This window comes from Achroia grisella, unplaced genomic scaffold (genome assembly GCF_030625045.1).
Source record: "Achroia grisella isolate CSIRO2021 unplaced genomic scaffold, CSIRO_AGI_Agris_v1 utg1112, whole genome shotgun sequence".
NCBI classification, from domain to species: domain Eukaryota; kingdom Metazoa; phylum Arthropoda; class Insecta; order Lepidoptera; family Pyralidae; genus Achroia; species Achroia grisella.
The window spans coordinates 91,038-112,597 of NW_026712582.1; the positions used below are offsets into that span (position 1 = coordinate 91,038).

The window sequence follows — 21,560 nt, forward strand, 5'->3', positions numbered from 1 at the left end:
CTTCGCACGCTTCGCTTCTTTAATCCCTCTAATTATTAAAAAAAATCGCTTCAAAATTCATTGTGTAGTTTTAAAGATTTAAACATACATAGGGACGGACAGACAGCGACAGCGACTTTGTTTTATACTATGTAATGATTAATTAGGTGCTTATAGTATATTGTTGAGATTCGTACGTTACCTCATGATAGGACATGATAGGTATAGGTGTGTAAAAATTCAATTGAAGATTAATACAATGGTAGTTCAATCTTTGGATTACCTAGACCAGGGTAGGTACCTTTATGCATCAACGTGCCATTTATTCCAAAAGTGTTTAATGCGTTCATTGACGTGCCATCAAATAATTATGACTTTCTGATTATTTGGAAAATAATAATAATAAATACTCTCTATGAAATAAAATAAACAAAAGCGGTACATTTTGGATTGTTTTCATTACACGCATAAATTAAATTACTGTAAAATTAGTGCGACTTCTATTGCTGCAGGTTAGATGACAAATAATTTATGTCAGGCTTGTACGATGTTACTTTTATCTAAATGCTTGCTGAACTGGATTCATCTGTCAAACGGTTTCTAACCGAGTTTTTCATGTTATTCATCTCTGAAAATAATGACTCGCAGGCATAGGTAGGTGGAAATATTGTTAAAATAGCATGAGCCAGCTTCTTCAAGCAGTTTTATGATCGACGACGTGCACAAAATATTGTGTCGCGTATTGGTTCCCTGACCTAGGTCATACACTGCCAATAATTTCTCTTGTCGAGCCTGTGGTAGGCCATGTCACGCTCGTATCGGTTTATGTAGCCACGAAAAGAGCTGTTCACGAACCATTACGGCGTAAATCGTCTATGACAGACGCATAGGCTATTAAATATATATATATACACTTTTAATTTAATTATGTTAATCTATCAACTAGAAATTGTATATTTTTTTGTACCATTTTAAATTTTTATATTCTGTGATTCGTTTAATCTATGTACTTAATTCAAAATACAAAAAATAACCATCTTATTAATAAAAGTCGCCAATCTTCAAAGTCGAAAATCACAAGCCGTTCGTTAGATTTTTGTTTATATATAGTTCTAAGTGCACAGCATTTATAATGAAAAGAACAAAATATAGGGATTGAGATATACCAAGGGGCCTCTCTATAGTGGACAGCGGACAGGAAAGGGTAGGAAGGACCCGGGGGTGAACTGGGCGGGTCCGGGGTCCGGGGCCCGGGGCGGCGGGGACGGCGCGCGCGCAGCCCGGCGGCGGCGAGCGCGGGCCGCGATCAGTGTATGTTGGTGCACACGAGTGTGTAGTCGCGTAGTGAACTCCAGTGAATGCAGAATGCTACACGAAGCCTGGCCAGCCGCCTGGCACAAGACAGAGACCTTCGAGCTGGACGCCTTCATAGCGGAGGTGAACAACAACTACAGTCTTAAAGGCAAGTCGCAAACTGTCTTACTCACGAGGCCATCGATCATAGATTTCTCTGCAAACTTTTATATATAATCGAGCGGGTATATAGTATAATTTAGGATCAATATTGAACCTATATGGCTATATTGAGTAGGTAACTATTGCTACTGCAAGTACCGGAGTGCTGGCCTCGATATTCGTCGCTAGGTATTTGAAATCGTGTTTATGTATCCGCGCGGTGGGTTTATTGTTCGTTTCTCAACACGATTATTGGAAACAAAGCGACGCGAGGTGTGTACACGCATGCGCATTAAACAATGTAGGTTATGTGGGTAGCCCGGTAGTGGGTACGGCTACGACGGCCGCCGCCGTCCGCCACTGTTCACCACTGTTCACCACTGTTCACCACTGTTCACCACTGGGCAGCACGAGGTCGCCGACAGCGGCGACGCGTATCTTTTCCTGTTTGGTTTTGAGCCGCAGCTGTGTTTATATTATTAGCACGAGCACGCGGTGTACTAGTAGATAATTTAAAATCAATACATCTCTATAATACGGTAGGGTTGCCGAGACCAAGTTTAAGAAACCACGACTGAAAGTTCTATAATCCAGGAACGCAGTAACAGTGTTGCAATTATTATATTAATATGTAGTGAAATTCAAGTAATTAATATAATCAGGTTTTAATAAAAAGTATTTGATAAAATTACACTGTTGAATATCAGTAATTAAGAGGCGCGCATGTTTTAATAACCCAGCACGCTGACGAATAACTATTCAGGACTTACCAGGACACTTCAAAAACTAGGACATGTCCTGGGAAAACAGGACGGTTGGCAACTCTACTGTTACGTACAAATTTAACTAAACATAAAGTAGATTCTTAATAAAAAGTTAATAATAACATTTAATTTAATTTATTTTTCTTCTGTTGTATTTAATTTCTCATCACATATACATATATATTATTAGAGGCGAACATAACGGTTATTGATGACGAAGCAGTACATTTTTTTTATTATAGACGATGTTTTGGTGTCTGTCTAACGGTACCTACACTAGCGTCATACCAGTGGTGGATGGCAGCATGAACATGAAGATAAACTAATTCATTATTAGGAATACAGACAATGGTTTCCAGGAAGGTCTCGTTATTCGTCTAGCGACTAGTTATTATTACTACTTTACAATACTGTTCCCGCGGGCGAATTAATATTACCTAAAGTAGACTCGCGAGTACATACCATTACGTATATGTATATATATATATAGGCCTTTTTGTACCTTTTAATAATAATAATAATCTCAGGACAATTCACACAGAGCCATCTAGATCTAAGTTAAGCTAGTTAAAACTTGTGTTATGGGTACTAGATAACTGATACAAATACATAGATATTTTTATTTTGTTAATACATACATATTATATATAGAAAACACCCAGACCGATACAAACCATCATACTCACCTATACAAATGTTTGTGCCGTGCAAGGAATCGAACCCGCGACCGTCGGTCGTAAAGCGGTGTGCTAGACCGCTAGACCACCTTCTGTACTTTATTCGTCACAACATAAAACTGATATTTACGTAAAAATACTTATGTTTTGTCAATAAAGTTACTGTGTCGAATCGGGTACATGGGAGTACGTAATAAGTGCTGAAATTCAAACTGTTCGTATTGAAGTATTCTAGAGTTATATTATGTCTGATCCTGATTATAGCATTACTATATATTGAATACATGTAATGTGTATGATATTAAACGTATTTTTAGCACGTCTCAATGATATCTGATCGTTTGTGTTTGTGAGTGTCGTCCGCCCACAGCGCGTGTGTACTTCACGTTCAGTTCAATCACAACCAGCAGTCTACACGCAATATTATTTTTATAAAAGATTTTTTCCACGAATATATAGCAAACAAGTTTATTTTATCAACCAATTACAACGATGTAGGAAAATATTTTTTTTAACTATTTCTAAAGCACTAGGTGTTTATTTGTTTATAATTAATTTTAATGATTTTTGAATAATGTTTTACTATACTTGTAATTAAATAATTAATATTAAGTAATTATTTATCAAATTGGGTTTCTGCAACGTTGATATGAATTATTTACTTAATTTAAATGAATATCGTATGGTGTGTCGCCTCTCGATTATTTTTTTTTTCACCAAATTATTCCTTAAATGCTGAAAAAAAAAATCGAAATTGTAGATATAAATTGACAACATATAATATATATAGAACTTATTTACAAAAAACAATGGCGTCTATTTTGCCAAGTGTTCCCTTTGCATGTTGTTTTACTTGAGTTAATAAACTAATTTTATTGACTTCCTCAAAACTACTTTGTTAATTGCTAACGACTATGTATGTATTGATGTTAACTATATACAATTAGCCGGATACTGTTTACATGTGCTGTGGACTGTCAATACCATTAGTATTAACAATTGATTCACATAACAACATATTCACATCGCATTCTATTATTGTTGTACATTAGTTAATTGCTAATATATTGCAGTGATATTAAACCACAAATCAGTATCTGGTGAAAACTGTTAGGCTACTAGCAACGTGTCTGACTGAGTACCGAGGGGGACGACACCGCGCCGCCTGACGTGTCCGTATAACAATAATACAAAGAGTTGTGCGCGTGTGTGTGTGCGTGTGTGTGTGCGTGCGTCGCGGCGCGCTGTGTGCTGTGCGCACAGGCCGCGCCGCGCCGCCGCGCCGCCGTCCAATCGCGGTAGTCACGTGGTGCGTGTGTTGCGCGTGCGCAGAGGGCGAGGGCGAGCGCGGCTCGTGCGGCGAGGAGGGGTCCGCGGAGAGCCCGCCCCCGCTGGCGTCGTTCGGGTACGCCCCGCCGCTGTCGCCGTCCCACTCGCGCAGCTACCAGGAGCTGCGGCCGGCGGCGGCGCCCGCACTCGCGCGCGACATGCAGGCCTACGCGCACCTCGAGGAGGCGCTGTTCAAGCCGGCGGCGGGCGGCGGGGGCGCGGGCCTGGCGGGGGCGGCGGGGGGCGCGGGCGGCGGCTCCACCGACGGCCTGTACCTGCGCGGCCGCAGCCCCGACCTGAGCCCGGAGCCCGAGCGGCGCCGCGACGACTACCGCCCGCTGCACTACGACGCGTACTCCGCGCCGCCCGCCTACGATCACCACCATCACCACCACGTCGACGGGTGAGTACCATCAACTCTATCTTAACCTTAACAGAGCAACACACGAGTTTCTTGGGATGAGTCTGGGTTCTGACTGTGTGGTAGAATAAAATAAATGTGACTATTCAAAAGTGCTTATATTAAGTTTATTTGAATAAATAATATTTATATTGTGTTCTATTGTTAACGTTATGTTACTACTTATGGAGGTCACAGGCTCGCCATTACATATGACATCCATATCTCCGTCGTACAGTACTATCAAAAAGTGTATAAATAAATTTAAACGATCTATTTACTCATGAATACATACTCTATAGAGTTGAACACGGCTATTAATTTACTATGATATTTATTAACTTTTAATACTGACGATGTGTCAGTATTAAAAGTGACTATTTTTATAAGTATATTAAATTTTTAAGTATATGATTAATCAATAATTTTTTATTAATATATTGTTGTTAGTTTCGTTAAAACCATTACGAAATACAATTTACAAAAAAAAATAATAATTAATAATGCTAATTGTAAAACAAAATGTTTTCAATATTTATATATTTAATTTAAATAACATATAATAAATGAGTATAGTGATAACGTTTACATCAATTGTATATAAAAATAACGGAATTTTCGTTCTCAATTCGCTAAAACCTGTAATATCAATAATAGCTACTCGCCCCGACTTCGCCCGGGTGTACATGTATTATATATATATATATATATAAACCTTCCTCTAGAATCACTCCATCTATTTAAAAAAAAGCTTCAAATCTGTTGCGTAGTTTTAATGATTTAATCATACATAGGGACGGACAGTCAGCTACAGCGACTTTGTTGTATATGTAGTGATGAGCTAAGAGAATTCACACAGCGCCATCTAGTTCAAAACTAAACGGCTTGTATATTGGCTAAACAGTTGATAGCTGAACAGTGTTTTCTTTGTGTAAATACATAAATAATATACTGCATAGAGAACACTCACAATAATTCAAACATACTCATTAATACTTGTATTATGCAGGATCAGTTCTTGAAATATAAAATAAGGCAACCAATATGACCATGACCATGTCTCATTTCTTCTCCATTTATACATGATGCAGCTTCAGGTTTATCGGGTTCAGGTTATCATCAGATGTAACATAACTAAACATAGTTTTATATTTATATATACATATATGAATGTCATTGTTCTTTAGTAAGTTTTGTACATGTCAGTGTTTAAAAAAACCTTTCTTAATATATGTTTATTTATATATTCATATATGTTTATTTTATTGTATTATTTTTTTCACGGGTTACATTATTGAAGTTTTCATACTGATCCATAACGCTTTTGAAAGTATTTTATCGAATATGTTCATCAGGGATAATGTAGGATTCTAACAGTAATATAATTTTTAAAATAGCTCCAGTAGTTTCAGATCATTTTCATAGCAAACAAACAAACAATCAAATACTGCCTCTTTATAATATTAGTGTAGATATTATTTTGTATGACAAATAGTTACACTAGGGACACGGAATTTCGTAATACATATGCCCCGTAGTAGGGAGTGCATATAATTTGCTAGTATCCTGTACGTGTAATGAAATCACATCGTTATCATAACTGGCAGGAATTATATAAAGACTAGCTTTTGCCGGCGGCTTCGCTCGCGTTAATTTATCCTCTTAGGCCGCCCATTGTCCCTTTGACAATGTATGTTTATTCATATTTATATATTAATAGTGTATATGAGAGGGACTAACTAAAAATCAGCGCTGTGCAGCGCACGAGTAAACGTTACGCTCACAGCATCAGCTGAGTCAGCAGCTTTTGTCCAGAATACGCAGTTTGAGGTACTACTGTTGCTATTTTATACGTAGTTTAAGAGGTTCATTTTTTTTTAGGAATTTTTGTTCAACAAACAGTGTACGAACTCAAATGTATATCTATCTTTTGTTCTCGCAATATAAATATTATTATTATTATATAAATAATTGTTTATATTGTATTTGGAGTAACAATAAAGAATTTTCATTTAATTTTTTAACTGCTCCAGACTTGCGTATACCGTCGAATTACATTAAAACTCGAAAAGGAACTTCGTCTGTTAGGCCGCGAGTATACAAGGCTTCTGTATCAAAGCGGCGCCGAACTAAATCGGTAATTGTGTTGTATGGTGTTGTGTTGTATGTAGGGCTGGCAATTTTTTTTCAAACAACAAAAATAACGTATAAACTGTTATGGTTAGGAAAAAAAGTATTTTTCTAATTTTATGTTTTTATTGCTTTAAAAAGGTATTTGTGTGCTTTTAGTAGGTACATGCTAACGATTTTTTGTTATCGTTAAATGTTGCAAAGCTTGTTTGACAATCAACATTTAAATTTAAATAAATAAACAATTCGTTTTTAATTTTCAATTATAAACAAAACCAGCGGATCAATTTTGTACAATTTCGTCGATAGTGAGAGACATCTGTGAGCTGTGACAAATGTCACAACTCACAATTGACGTTTTACGCATCACAGTAAAGCTTTAAAATAAAGCATTTTGCTTACTTTATTTGTATGTAAATGTATAAAGTATAATTACCAAAAATAAAGTAGGATACGTTATTATAAATAAAGTATGGCTGGTAGCCCTAGTTGTATGGGAGCCGCGCCGGTTGTCCTCCGGACCGTTATCAGCTCGCCGTGGCTGTCTGTGTGTGTGTGCTGTGCACACGCGGCAGTCTGTGTGTGCGTCTGTATTGTAGGCGTCGCTCACGAGCCGCACTACATCGCAGTGCAAGCCATTTGCAATTAAAATGAAATTAACCCACTATACTTCTCGCGTTTTACAATGGCACGGATGACAGATAGCCGACGACGTATACTTTGTACAAAGTGGTCTGCTCACCTATTTCAGTTGCTCAGCTGATCGCTTTATATGTTGTACTAGCTGTACCCCCTGATTTCGTACGCGTAGAATTTAACTTTATTTTTCTAAAATAAAAGTAGCCTAAATTACTCCTTATTACATCAGCTACCTGCCAAAAAGAGTCCCGTAAAAATCGGTGCAGCCATTTCAGAGATTACCCGGAACAAACAGACAGACAGAGAAAAATTGTAAGAAATGTTATTTTGGTGTATGTACCGTATTTATATTCATATGCATGTAGTATAAAACGGTTATTTTAATATTACAAACAGACACTACAAATTTATTTATATGTATAGATTTCAGCGACAATTGGCTGAAATTACAGAGTCTACATGATACTTTAGTCCTCCGGAATAAGGTTCCGCGATATTTATCACGGCTGTTTATTAGGCACATTGATTTTAGAAGAAAAACTCTAATCCCTCACATTTAAAGTAAGTAATCATGTTTCTAAGTAACAGTTTATATGTAACGTGCAACTGAATCAGATCGAGAATAAATTATATTTGCTGCTGTATATAGTCCACTGAATATCTTCATCACTGTTACATATGTATATGTAATCGTTGCCATATATGTAATGTGGAATTGAGGCTACTTATTTAGTCTATGATCTATATATAAGGGTGGTGCGACATGATGTCTACGTCTACCCTTTACCATCACACCGCTCGCCATCGACAGGGAATTCATCCTAAGTAGTCTCAGACAGTGCGGTTTCAGAGAAGCTTTCTCCGGCGTACACTTAGATTGTGGAAACTACCTGCCGAGGTCTTCTCACGAGACTACAGCATGGGGTTTTTCAAGAAGGGTTAAGGTTTCTTAAGGGTTGGTCATGCGTACGTGACACCCCTGGTGTTTCAGGCGTCCATAGGCTACGGTAACCATTTACCATCAGATGGGCCGTATGCTTATTTCCCACCATAGTATTATAAAAAAATAAACTTTATATTTCAAATACCAAATTCTCTTCGAAATCGTCACTTTTTTATATTGTGCCTTTCAGTTTCTCTTCATGGCCCTAGTTAGTAGTGTTTCTTTGTGTAATATATTATTATATACAATACTAGCTACTCGCCCCGGGTTCGCTCGGGTGTACCATGTATTACACATATAAACCTTCCTCTAGAATCACTCTATCTACTAAAAGAACCGCTTCAAAATCCGTTGCGTAGCTTTAAAGATTTAAGCATACATAGGGACGGTCTGACAGCGACAGCGACTTTGTTTCGTACTATATAATGATGATATATATTCTACAATACCCTGGTTTCCTTCATGTAACATGTATGTTAACGTTGAGTATATAAAGACTCAAACTGAACTTTTTAATTATGAATCGGTTTTCTAATTTCTTCGACTCTAAAAATGTCCGTATACAGTTTCTTTGCAGTAATGAGTTCGTGTCACCCGCATCACAGTGTAGCGCGCGGAGTGTACTCGTGTGTAGTATTGTCGTATGTGTAGCTCAGCAGTGCAGTCACTTTAGATCTTCGGGCCGGGTACTGTAGGTCGAGAATCTCGTGCACCACAACACCGGAACTGGCTACGAGTGGTACAAGTAGGCACCGGCTCGACTGCGCCGCTACGCAGGCGCTCGCCGCGTTTATTATAATTTTAATTGGCCTCGCATTCGAGTAGGTACCGCTAACTGTTAACCGAACCCTCCCCTCCCCCCACACCCCCCCCTCCCCCGCCACCCCACCTCCTTCCATTTGTTACAAACAATTCCATTGTTTATACAAAGTTCATATATTTTAGCGGTTTAATTGTCATTACAGTAAACACGCGGAATATTGTATTTTAATATTATTTATGTAATAATATCAAATACGCGGATTTCAAATTCAAAATATCTTTACTCATGTAGATCTATTACAGACTCTTATGATATGTCAAATTTACCGTCAGTTCGGAATGATTTCGAGATTAGAAGAACTGACAAGAAACTCACTTGTGGTATATTGCAATTTATATTGTAATGTTAGACGGCTTCGATGGTTTAGCGGTAGCATACCGCCTTACTTGATGGTCGCGGGTTCGATTCCTCGCCCAGCACAAATATTTGTATTCCTGAGTATGATTGTTTGTATCGGTCTGTGTGTTTTCTATTTATAATATGTATGTATTTACGAAAAAAAAATGTATTTGTATCAGTTGTCTAGTGTCCATAACACAAGCTTTAGCTAACTTAACTTGGGTCTAGAATGGCGCTGTGTGAATTTTTCTGAGATTATATTATATTATTAACATGCCAACACATTACTGTAGGTGCTAATAGACACATTTCAGTTTTCTTGTAGGTATATTAACAACTAGAGCAGAGGTTCCCAAACTTTTTTGTGTCGTAGATTCCTTACCATATTTTTCGGTTTTGGGTAGACTCCCCATTCTTACCTGGTATTTTTTATCTTTATTTAAGTATAACAAAATAAATACAACTATATATACATCTAAGAGTACACAAACATATTTTTTTAGCGTTACACAGACAATAAGTCTTTTTAAACATATATTACTATGAAATTGATATAAAATATGACGATCAATAATTAACTCTTTAATAATATTTATGTACGGTTTGATAGATATAGGTACCTACACAATGATGGAGATATTCAGTGGATTACACATATACAGCAGCAAATATAATTTATTCTCGATCTGATTCAGTTGCACGTTACATATCAACTGTTACTTAGCAACATGATTACTTATTTTAAATGTGAGGGATTAGACTATTTCTTCTAAAATCAATGTGGCTAATACGTAATACAACAATGAAACAAAAATAATATACAACCAGTCTTAGAGCTACAATAATATTAGATTTGCTTGAGTCATGCCATGAATTAGCGAATTGAGGGTAGTAGTGTAATGTTTATTACCTGGTATTGATTTTTTGTAAATTTCTAACTGTAGTAAAGTTTACTGTTAAAAACATAAAGTAAAAACAACAAGATGACCGCTGTCGTAGACCTTGCAGTTTGTCATAGACCCCTGGGGGTCGATTGAAGCTTGTCATAGATCTCTGGGGGTCGATATAGACCACTTTGGGAATCACTGAACTAGAGAAATGATAACAATACTGATACGATGTTTATTGTTGACTCCTTCAGGAGCAAAAGACTTCAACGAATTTTTATAAAGGACTCTGTCTGCTTTCTCTTTAATTATTGTCGAGTTATTTTATAGTCAGAGCGTTTTTATTTTTAACCGCTGGGTTTTTCAATTTATTTTATACTAGCTTTTGCCCGCGGCTTCGCTCGCGTTAATTTATCCCCTTAGGGACGGAATTTATCAAAATCCTTTCTTAGGGGATGATTACGTCATAGTAGCTTTATGGATGCAAAGTCTCAGCCCGATCGGTTTAAAATTGACAAAGTTTCATCCCCTATTTTATCCCCTTGGGGATAGAATTAGTCAAAATCCTTTCTTAGCAGATGCCTACGTCATAACATCTACCTGCATGCCAAATTTCAGCCTGATCCGTCCAGTGGTTTGGGCGTTGACGTCTGCAAAAAAAACCGAATCAATAAAATCGTTTTGTAACTGTCTATTTGCTCGTTATATCAGAATGAAAATACCTCTGAACAGATTAGAATTAAATCTATAAGACCATATGAAAGGCAATGGATCATAAGTACCACGGTCGTAATTATGTATTCTGAACTATTTTGTGATATCCGTGAAGAAGTTCATATCTCACCTATATGTGAAGGTTAGGTTCTTTCCGTTAGTTTGTACCAGTATTCTGTTTTATTTATAAACATGGTAGTTGACACAATTATTCATAGTATTTATATCATTGAGGGATTCACCTCATTGGAGTGAAATGTCCTTCAATGGAGCACTAACCGGGCGTGCAGGCCGACACCTCCGGTATCGCACCAATGTGAACAACCTTCATTTGCGCAAAATATTGCGTAAAGTTGTAGCGATGTGCTTGTGTGCGCTGCCGGCACACAAGCACGGTTTCTGCGAACGAGTACGTTCTGTATGTATGTATGTATGTATGTACGTGTGTAGGTACGTAGGTAATGCCAATTGTTTTGTTACTTCCTGCGAGCTGCGACTCCACCGAGCCATACTTAACCTACTAACGACGCTAACATATAAAATACACAGCTCCAACACAAACACACTGTTTGTTTGTCGATCTGCACTCGTATTAATTTATGGCAACCATACTAAACTCGAGGACAAACAGTCAATTCAAACAGTTACGATTTGTTGTGCAAATACGCACAGGCTCGATTGAGGTATTCTTGGGGTGGGTTTTTTCTAGGGTGAGAGCCGGAATTGTAAAAAAAAAAGAGAAAAAACTAAACCAGAAAGAGCGAATTTATTTTTGTTTGAGCTACACTTTGTAGGTATACAATTTAGTTAATTTAGGTATAGATAACTACATATTTGTACCAAGACATACCACTAGACATATTTTATGTAATTAATACACTACATAAATAACAATAAAAGTATTCTCGTGTTTTTGCCTCTAACAGTTTGAAAGTATTTACTAAAATGCAGAAATCTCCATCATGAATTCAGTGAAAAAGTTAATACGAGTTAAGTAGATTAATCATACCGGAATAAACAAAGCGCGTCATAAAACAGATTACTGTGTGGAGCGATTCTCTCGTGTTTATAGATAACTACTTACCCACCCCGGCTTCGCACGGGTGTACATGTATTATACAAAAACTAAAACTTCCTCTTGAATAACTCTAATTATTAAAAAAAAACCGCTTCAAAATCCGTTGCGTAGTTTTAAAGATTTAAGCATACATACGGACAGACAGCGACAGCGACTTTGTTTTGTACCATATTAGCTGCTTTCAACCATCAGTACCAATATGTCAGTCCCCTTGGGAGGACACTAACTCTTATAACATTTATTGCTCTTTAAACGAACTTATGGAGTGGAGTTTGAAGTATGGAATGATGTATTTATAAAGTCAGACGACCTTAGTGTTAATTATATAATTATAATGAATTAAAAAATATGAACTTCAAGTAACACTTTTATTGAGAAATTACCACAGAGTAGACTTGTAAAAAAAAAGAGTGTCTGTATTAAAAAAATATACATTGTTAGGAACTGGAAGGAACGTTCGATTTTATTAATTTACTAGTAATTACTTCAGCTGTTAATGAACGGTGTACTAATTGTACTATACACAATAATTTAATATCTTCTTTCATTTGTAAAGATTATAATATGTGTATGGGTAGTAAGGCCCATGATCAGCCGGTCATTTGCTTATAGAACTATAGTAATGTGTACATGATATTAAAAAAAATATGTTAATATAGTATTTCAGCTATGAACTACTTCAAGGTAGGTAGATGCCCAGTTGCCCACGTACTGACAAGTACATGTCACATGTAATTACTTTGTTATATAGGACAGTAATACAACAAAAGACTGTAAACAGCGGCGGCTAGTCTTTCAATAGCCACAGTGTTGTATTAAAAAAATGTTTTCCTTCAACAGTACAGCGATTGTTTATTACTGTAGTCGCTAAATTGAGGAAAACGCCAGCACACTGCAGTGAGTATTAATAGCTCGGTCATATGGGCACGAGTATAAATAAAGTAGGCGAAATGACCACCACTCTATATTGTACTCACAACGAAATAGTTTTTATTTTTATTACAAGATTGGCAAAACCCGCGAAGACGGAACGGCCGCCTCAATATTAAATATGTGAAAGATTTTTTGAACTTTACTTACGTAATTAATTTCTGAACGCGCCCTGTTTGACAGTTATCTGCAGTTTGTATGTTTGTATGGGAAAATGTAATTGTTGTTTTTACTATTTTACATACAATTTCCTTTATATTTTATCACCGTTTAAACTTTCTCTGGACTTTCACGAATATTTCAAGACTTTTAGAGAGTAGTGAGACTAACGAACAGCAATTCATTTTTATATATAATACCTGCATTTTAAATCTGTAATATCTTCGGAAATATTCTTTTCTATTTCTATTAAAATCACTTCGTAGATAAGTTATTTTTTCCCGTAAAATGTAAAGGATAAAAAATGGTTATTGTGGGTTATCCTTAAGAGATAGACATATACCGTCGCGGACTTTTTTGTTGACCTTTTTAAGGTGTACAATACTGTGGTACATTATTTTGATTTATCTCGTGGGGTTCGGCCAGCGTTTACAATGTAAGCGCAAAAAAGTGTGTTTATTTACGACATCACATTAGAAACCTCTAAATTTATCAGTGTTTCTCTATACCTACTATTATGCATCTATTATACATATGGTTTATATCTAGTACATAGCTGGCCCTATCCATAACATCGTATAGATGCGCAGCGAGCATAGACTAGTGATGGTTATAGTATCATCACTACATAATATAAAACACAGTCGCTGTCGCTGTCTGTCCGTTCCTATGTATGCTTAAATCTTTAAAACTACGCAACAGTTTTTTTAGTAGATAGAGTAATTCAAGAGGAAGGTTTATATGTATAATACATGTACCCGAGTGAAGCCGGGGCGAGCAGTTAGTTTAATATATTGTAGCTATTATGATAAACAGAAGTAAACAATATTACATTATATATAAAAACAAAGAATAATACTTGCTTTAAATTATTTTACTTCAATAAATGCAGGTAATATTATTTCTATACGTTCGTATGTCTTCTCAATAGGGTTCAATATCCTTGTCAACAGTTATATTCAAATTTACTCTTCATTTATGCATATCTTTGTACAGTTCAACTATTTTCTCCAATCGTCCACTCTATCGTAGCAGGAATTGTTGATACCTAATTGTGCTTATGACATTACACAAGTGTGTTGTGGTGTGGTGGTGTGGTGTGCAGGACAGTCGTTGTGGTGACATGTCCCGGGCCCGTGGTCGCCGTGTCTCGAAGCCCTTTATCCCAGACAATAAACTGGCTGCACGTGATAACACTCCGTGCAAACACAACGCGTTGTTTGTCGCACGGACATTTATACGGAGTGTTTCCAACACTTGCATCCTTACATATTATGAAACACATTTTTGAGGGTTAGAATTTAAAAAAAATAAATTAGAATTAAGTATGTCATTATTCTCTTAAATTATTAGAGCCCTGAATTGTATCATATCGTCAATGATAAATAATTAATGTAAGTAATTTCATAAAGCCAATCATGATCACCATTGCCTTGTCTTTAACCCATTATTTTCGTTCGACGCAGAATGTCATTCTCTTCCACTAATCTCTATCGGCCGTCTATCTGAAATTTCATAAAGCCAATATTTTTAGTTATTCAAATTCAAATTTAAATTAAAAAAATCACTTATTCATTCATTTTAACATTTTAGTCGCTTATGAACGTCAATTTTTTTACGTTATAATTTTAACTTTTTCCCTACCGTCCAGTTCAGTATATAGATCCAATTATCCAGGAAGGATAAACAAATAAACTATCTATAAAAATGGGGCCGTTACAGCCATGACCGACGCAACTGACATAACACATAAATCATTATTTCTTCACTGATGTTTCGTCCCTTTTTTATTCCTAAGTACTAAGGCGACAGACTCTCACAATCCGTCTTCTCACCCTTCAAACCGGAGCACGTAAACTGGTGACAGCTAAGTAAGATATTTGCCGGCAGAATTAGATTAGATGTATCCACGCAAATGACTTCATCCAATTTTCTGATTATAAACGTGGAAGTTTGTGAAAGTTGATGGGATTTATCCAGGATGTCTGTTACGTCAAGTAAAAACTTCTTAATGACATTTTAATTAAACTTTACAATAATTTAGATTATACATCAGAGTAATACATAGGCTATCATTTTACTCAGGGAAATTGCGGACATAGCTACATAAATTTCTAAATAAATTAGTGTGGAAGTGATTCGTGGTAAATATGGAGACACATCAGCCTGTGCGCTCGCGCAGGTGAGGCGCCAGCGGCCCGTTTTTGTGGCGTCCGACACTAACGCGCCATTTTACACGTTTTAAGGGCCCTCGGATCGTTTCCAAATTTGTACTTGTTATTTTTTGTCACTGTTGAGTGACGACTTAAGTGTCTCGAAATGAGTTATTTGTATAGGCTCTTAGCGCTGCGGCGCGGCCCGGCTCGGCTTGTGTCGATGATGCGCAAATAGAAAGCCTCTTGTTTTTGTACAATGTCAAATCCAAATTAATATAGTTTTGTACAGTAATAATAATAATGTATTTTGAGACAACGTGCTCCATTTTGTATGTAATAACTTAATAACATAACTTATCCTATGTTAGTAAAATCATTACATACTATAAAACAAAGTCGCTGTCGCTGTCTGTCCCTATGTATGCCTAAATCTTTAAAAATACGAAATGGATTTTGAAGCGGGTTTTTTTAATAGATAGAGTGATTCAAGAGGAAGGTTAATATATATATATACACACACACACACACACACATACGCATAATGTTTTACATATATACATATCAAATACAGGCGTAGGTTCTTTTTGTTTTGTGCATTCTTTCTTTTTGTTTATAAGTTAAATTTTCTTTGTTTTTGGTAAATTTAAATATTTTGTAAATTTTTTAGACAATACGTGATGGGTAACGACATTGCATGTATTTTTATTGTTTTTTAGTTTTTGGAATTATATAAACTCGGTGGAGGGCGTCGATATTCGCAACACAGTTTTATACTTCTGTGAATATCATCGTTTCTTTAGTAAATTAGTACACATGTTTTCTGTATTAAGTAAATGAATAAATAAATAAAAAAAATATTACTTGTACATCTGTGCGGAGATGGGGCGAGTAGCAAGTATAAAAAACTTTAACGAATTACCTATCCCATCCAGTGTCTTAGAATGGGAGAGTCTATTTTACAAGCAATTCCCTCCAGGACACTGTTGGAACTTGCCCGCACTCTGCCTAATTGTACTGTTGTACTATTGTACTGTTATTCGCTTCCGCCGTATAATATAGAAATCGTCTGTGACAGTGCTTGTAATATTATTCGTGTGATGTGATATTTATAGTGGGTTTATTTTCACAAGTCACTACTCACTTTTCACTTCTATTCAGGTGAATTAGAAGAAGAATATTGCATATGAACTATCCTCTGATCTTCTCGGTATCCTTACCTTAATACTTGGTGGCTTGTCTACCATTCTTTTTATAAACTTTGTATTATTGATTTCTGTTTTTTATGTCACTTTTCACTAGTTGTTACTTTTCCCTTTTGGGAAATTTAGACATTTATCACCACTATTCTGATTTTCATTAAAATAGTCGTTGTGTTCGCGCTCCAGGCACACTGTCTAGCCTCTTATGAGATGCATTCCTTTCAACGGTTTTTCCTCGGGTGGTTAGTGAATATATATTTAAATAAATTCACAAACCACCCGAGTCTAAGTCTGGGAGAAATGTTTACTACATTTCTGCCAGTCTTATCGGATTTTACTACACGCAAATTTCTCGCTCGTTCTTCTAGTCATGAGACAGCTTTACGAAGGTGGATAAAAAAATACTATAACTATTTAAGCATGCTTAAATTTAGATTTATTTAAAAGATATTTTCTATTCTAGTCTAAAGGATAGTCTTCTGAAGTATCTTCTGTTCTTTTATTTGTTGAAGGATTAGAAGATTCTTCAACTGATGAAATATAATTTGGTTTGTTGTTTAGTGGTCTCGTTCTGTGACCATTTATATTAATAATTTTTCATAATTAATGTATGTAAGCATCAGAATTATGCAACCGATTATCGTGGGCAGTTGAATCATATTCCTCTAAGTGTAGGTGTATTCATCATTATTCAGTGTTTGTATGAATACTTGTTCCTCTGGCGACTCCATTTAGTAAATCTAGTAGTTTGGTCTCGAACTGTTAATTGTTGAACTCAGTAATATCTATACAACTATAATAGTGCTGTTACGAGTACATCAGTTTATCAATGTTATTACATTTGTTATGAATGGAATTAGATTCATTATCTATACATCTATATATACAAATAAAATTGGAGTGTCTGTTTGTAATATTGAAATAACTGTTTTTTACTATATGCGTATGAATATAAGTACGGCACATACAATTTTTGTCTGTCTGTTTGTTTCGGCTAATCGCTGAAATGGCTGGAGCGATTTTGACGGGACTTTTATTTGCAGGTAGCTTATGTAATGAGTAATTTAGGCTTCTTTTAGTTTAGAAAAATCCTTTATTTTAGAAAAATACAGTTAAATTCCACGCGGACGAAGTCGCGGGTGTAGCTAGTTTGTTAAATATAATACTTATACGTTTAGTTACTTATTAAAATTGTTACCAGTCGCCGGTATAACGACTTTAGTAATATATTACATAATATCATTAATTCCTGGATGTTATCGTGGAGCTGGACCCAACTCGTATTTCTAAAAACAAACATAACTAATTCGCTAATGATTTAGGTAACTATACAGAATGATTACAAACGGATGTTGAAAAACAATAGTTTCGACCACACGGAACCACCAGAGTTTAGTTTGCAGAGGTCCCACGGGAGCGAGCGCGGCTGGTTCAGATTTCGTACACGTTCACAGTTGTGACCAGTTTTTTGGTCGTTAACAAAAGGCGTGTGCGACGGTCACGGTGGGTGGTGGCGATGGTGGTCACCGTCGCACGTGCGGCCCGTGCTGCCCATTTAGCGAGCATCCTCTGCGGGTGAAATACTTGTAAAAGCATAACGTAGTACAGAATATTGGATGCGGGTGGGAGCTCCACATGGTATTGCGTAGAAGCGTGAATATCGACCGGCTATTGTTACAAGCGAACGGTCCGGTCCACTCGGGACAAATAAAGCCGTTGACTCATCCGCCGTTGTTAGGTTATTTACTTTAATTTTAGAGTTCTTGAGTTTTAACGACACAACCAGGACAATCGCTAATGTGGCTAGTGAAGTACTTTTATTGCTAAAGTGTAAATTATGACTCAGGCTAGGTTTAGTGGGTCCGATGATGAATATACCTACGACATTCAAATATACGTTGCAATGCAATATTATTTTTATTTTTGTAATTGTAGTGTGTTGTTCTTGAAAGAAATTACAATCAGGATATATTTTACCAATCTATACATCTATACCTACATATAAATAGAATTGGAGAGTTTGTTTGTATTATTGAAATAACCGTTTTTTACTACATGCATATGAATACAACAAAATAACATTTTTTACAATTTTTGTCTGTCTGTCTGTCTGTTTGTTCCGGTTAATCTCTGAACTGGCTAGACCGATTTTGACAATCCTCTTATTAGAAAGTAGCTGATGTAATAGAGTTACGTAGGCTACTTGTATTTTAGAAAAATAAAGTTAAATTCCACGCGGACGAAGTCGCGAGTACAGCTAGTCTTAAATAAACACACTCCTACATGTGATCAATCGTCACCACTTACTCAGCAGCGTGTAGGTACAGCCGTGTCGGGTTACTCCAGCCTTAAACAGTAGCGGGTTGCCTAAACGTGACTAAGTCAATGTCGATCCGATACGAAGCAATTCAGGGAAGTTAATTCGATATCTAATTTCCGTGTTTTCACTCCACGATATGGAAGTCTCGTGATGGCTAGCGTACCGCGTATCTCGGGAGATAACGAGCGCCGCGTTATCTCCCGAGATACGCGGTTCATATTCGCGTATCGCTTGTACGAGTATCCACTACATAAACATTATGTAGTTGGAGCTAATGATAAACCAATGCCTCCATCGATTTATGTTTATCTCGTTCGTCTAATTTGTCGTGTCATCAGTGCGCAGTGTTGCATTGTTTCTTTTTTATTTATGACTAGCTGTACACGCGACTTCGTTTGCGTGGAATTTAACATTAATTTTTTAAAATAAAAGTAGCCTAAGTTACTCCTAATTACATTACTTACTTGCCAAAAAAGGGCCCGTCAAAATCGGTCCAGCCATTTCCGAGATTAGCCGGAACAAACAGACAAAATTTGTAAAAAAAATATTTTGGTGTATGTTCCGTATTTATTTCAAACAAATTGAGGACAAAATGGGAGTCGTGTCGTATCAAGAATTAAAGAGCATGATGGAAGATCGCGGAAAGTGGCAAGAGCTCCACCGACAAGAGCGTAGCTCTTAAATTAAGAATGAATGAATGAACCGTATATATATTCAAATGCATGTAGTAAAAACAGTTATTTCAATATTACAAACAGGCACTCCAATTTTATTTATATGTAATTTGAATTAGGTAGGTATACAGCTAGCTAGGTTACCACGAGCACTCGAATTTTATTTATATGTATAGATAATGGAATGGTGCACCCGTCGGCGCTAACGGTTTACGCTGGCGGGGCACCAGTGGAGGATGATAAGATGAACATGAGGTCAGGTCAGTTAGCCCATCGTGACAAATTCACCAGGAATTTATCACGATGGTTTCCAGGGGGACCGCGTGGAGGTCAACCTGACAGTACATTGCTAGTAATGGGGTCATAAGTCCACATTACTAACAATCCCCCTATAACTTCCCTTAGTTGCATTGTTGGACGGTAACGGAGCGAGCAAGGCGCCTAATGAATGCAAGCGGGTCGAGGGCGACCGCGGCGGGGCCGGGGGGTAGAGGGGGAGGGGGTGACGGCGACGGCGACGGTGACGGTGGTGATAAGCGCCACTTCCGAGACGTTCCGAGCCATTAGCCTCCGCTCGCTCCACTTAACCATACACCACGCATCGTGGGCTTCAAAATTATGTTAATGCAACAACACGTACTTCAGCGGTAACGGGCTACCGTTTTGACTCGATACCGTATCGCAACACCTCCTGTGGCGATAAACACAAGAACCACGTAACTTTTGTGGTATCTATATAACATCTAATTATAAAATATCTTTATTCATGTAGGTCTATTACAGACTTATGATATGTCAAATCTATTTATTTATTTATTTAGGATCAAAAACAGGTTCACAATTAGAAAACTTATAATTATTTTACATTTTCTAATTATCTCATTATCTACCGTCAGTTCGGAATGATTTCGAGATGAGAAGAACTGATAAGAAACTCAGCTCGTATTCTTTTCAAATTAATATAGTACATGTTTACAATAATATAGATTAATTATTAAATTCAAACTTGGGATTGATTTATTTTTAACTTAACTTCGTCTAACAAAGTGTAATGCTGTGGACGATTCATTAGAAGCAGTGACAGTTTCAAAATTAAAAAGAAAAAATCAAAATTCTAATATCATTTATTCATGTAGGACATTTTAGTCACCTATGAACGCCAATTTTTTTATCTATCAAATAAAATTGGAATGTCTGTTTGTAACATTGAAATATCCGTTTTTTACTATATGTATATGAATATAAATACGGTACATAGTACACCCAAATATAATTTTTATCTGTTTGTCTGTCTGTTTGTTTGTTCCGGCTAATCTCTGAAATGGCTGGACCGATTTAGACGGGACTTTTTTTGGCAGGTAGCAAATAAAGAGTTAATTAGGCTACTTTTATTTTAGAAAAAGAAAGTTAAATTCCACGCGGACGAGGTCGCGGGTGCAGCTAGTACATTATAAAGTCATTGAAATGAATACATTCCGAGGATCACGAGATCGATTCAATTTCGTCCTTTACTCCCAATTTATCAGTCTATAAATCCATATTGTACCCACAATTAATATTTGCAACGGCCTATATTGTTAACCAATTATATATTGAACTAGCTGTTACCGCGACTTCGCGTAGAATTTAACTTTATTTTTCTAAAATAAAAGTAGCCTAAGTTACTCCATATTACATCAGCTACCTGCCAAAAAGTCCCGTCAAAATCGAACGAACGAACGAACGAATCGAACCCGCGACCATCGGAAGTAAGCAGTGTGCTATACCACTAGACCATCGAGGCAGTCATCTCGCAAGCGATGCCTTCACAACGCATGTAGTTTTCAACATACTTATTGGTAGCGCTGAGAGTCACGTATCCTAATGACTTTCCCAATTAAGATGTCGTAACAAAGCGATATGTCGCGTTCATGTCACAGAGCGTGTTGCGTAGTACGAGTAGGTATTGGGGTACTGTATGTACAC

The 21,560-nt window shown here is 36.7% G+C and overlaps 1 protein-coding gene across 1 annotated transcript; it reads left to right on the forward strand.

The window, feature by feature from the left end:
- Positions 1-1,285: 1,285 nt before the first annotated feature.
- LOC131849951 (uncharacterized) lies at positions 1,286-20,086 on the forward strand. Its single transcript, XM_059200088.1, has 3 exons — positions 1,286-1,441; positions 4,208-4,420; positions 20,001-20,086. Exons 1-3 carry the CDS (start codon positions 1,345-1,347, stop codon positions 20,084-20,086), a joined length of 396 nt encoding a protein of 131 aa, XP_059056071.1. The 5' UTR covers positions 1,286-1,344.
- The last annotated feature ends 1,474 nt before the right edge of the window (positions 20,087-21,560 follow it).

What these genes read in the sequence shown, in the direction of transcription:
- LOC131849951 (XM_059200088.1), top strand. Translation starts at nt 1,345, where the DNA reads ATGCTACACGAAGCCTGGCCAGCCGCCTGGCACAAGACAGAGACCTTC. An exon ending in CAACAACTACAGTCTTAAAG is followed by an intron (nt 1,442 to 4,207) that starts GCAAGTCGCAAA and finishes GCGCGTGCGCAG; the next exon opens with AGGGCGAGGGCGAGCGCGGC. An exon ending in GCCGGCGGCGGGCGGCGGGG is followed by an intron (nt 4,421 to 20,000) that starts GCGCGGGCCTGG and finishes AACTTCCCTTAG; the next exon opens with TTGCATTGTTGGACGGTAAC.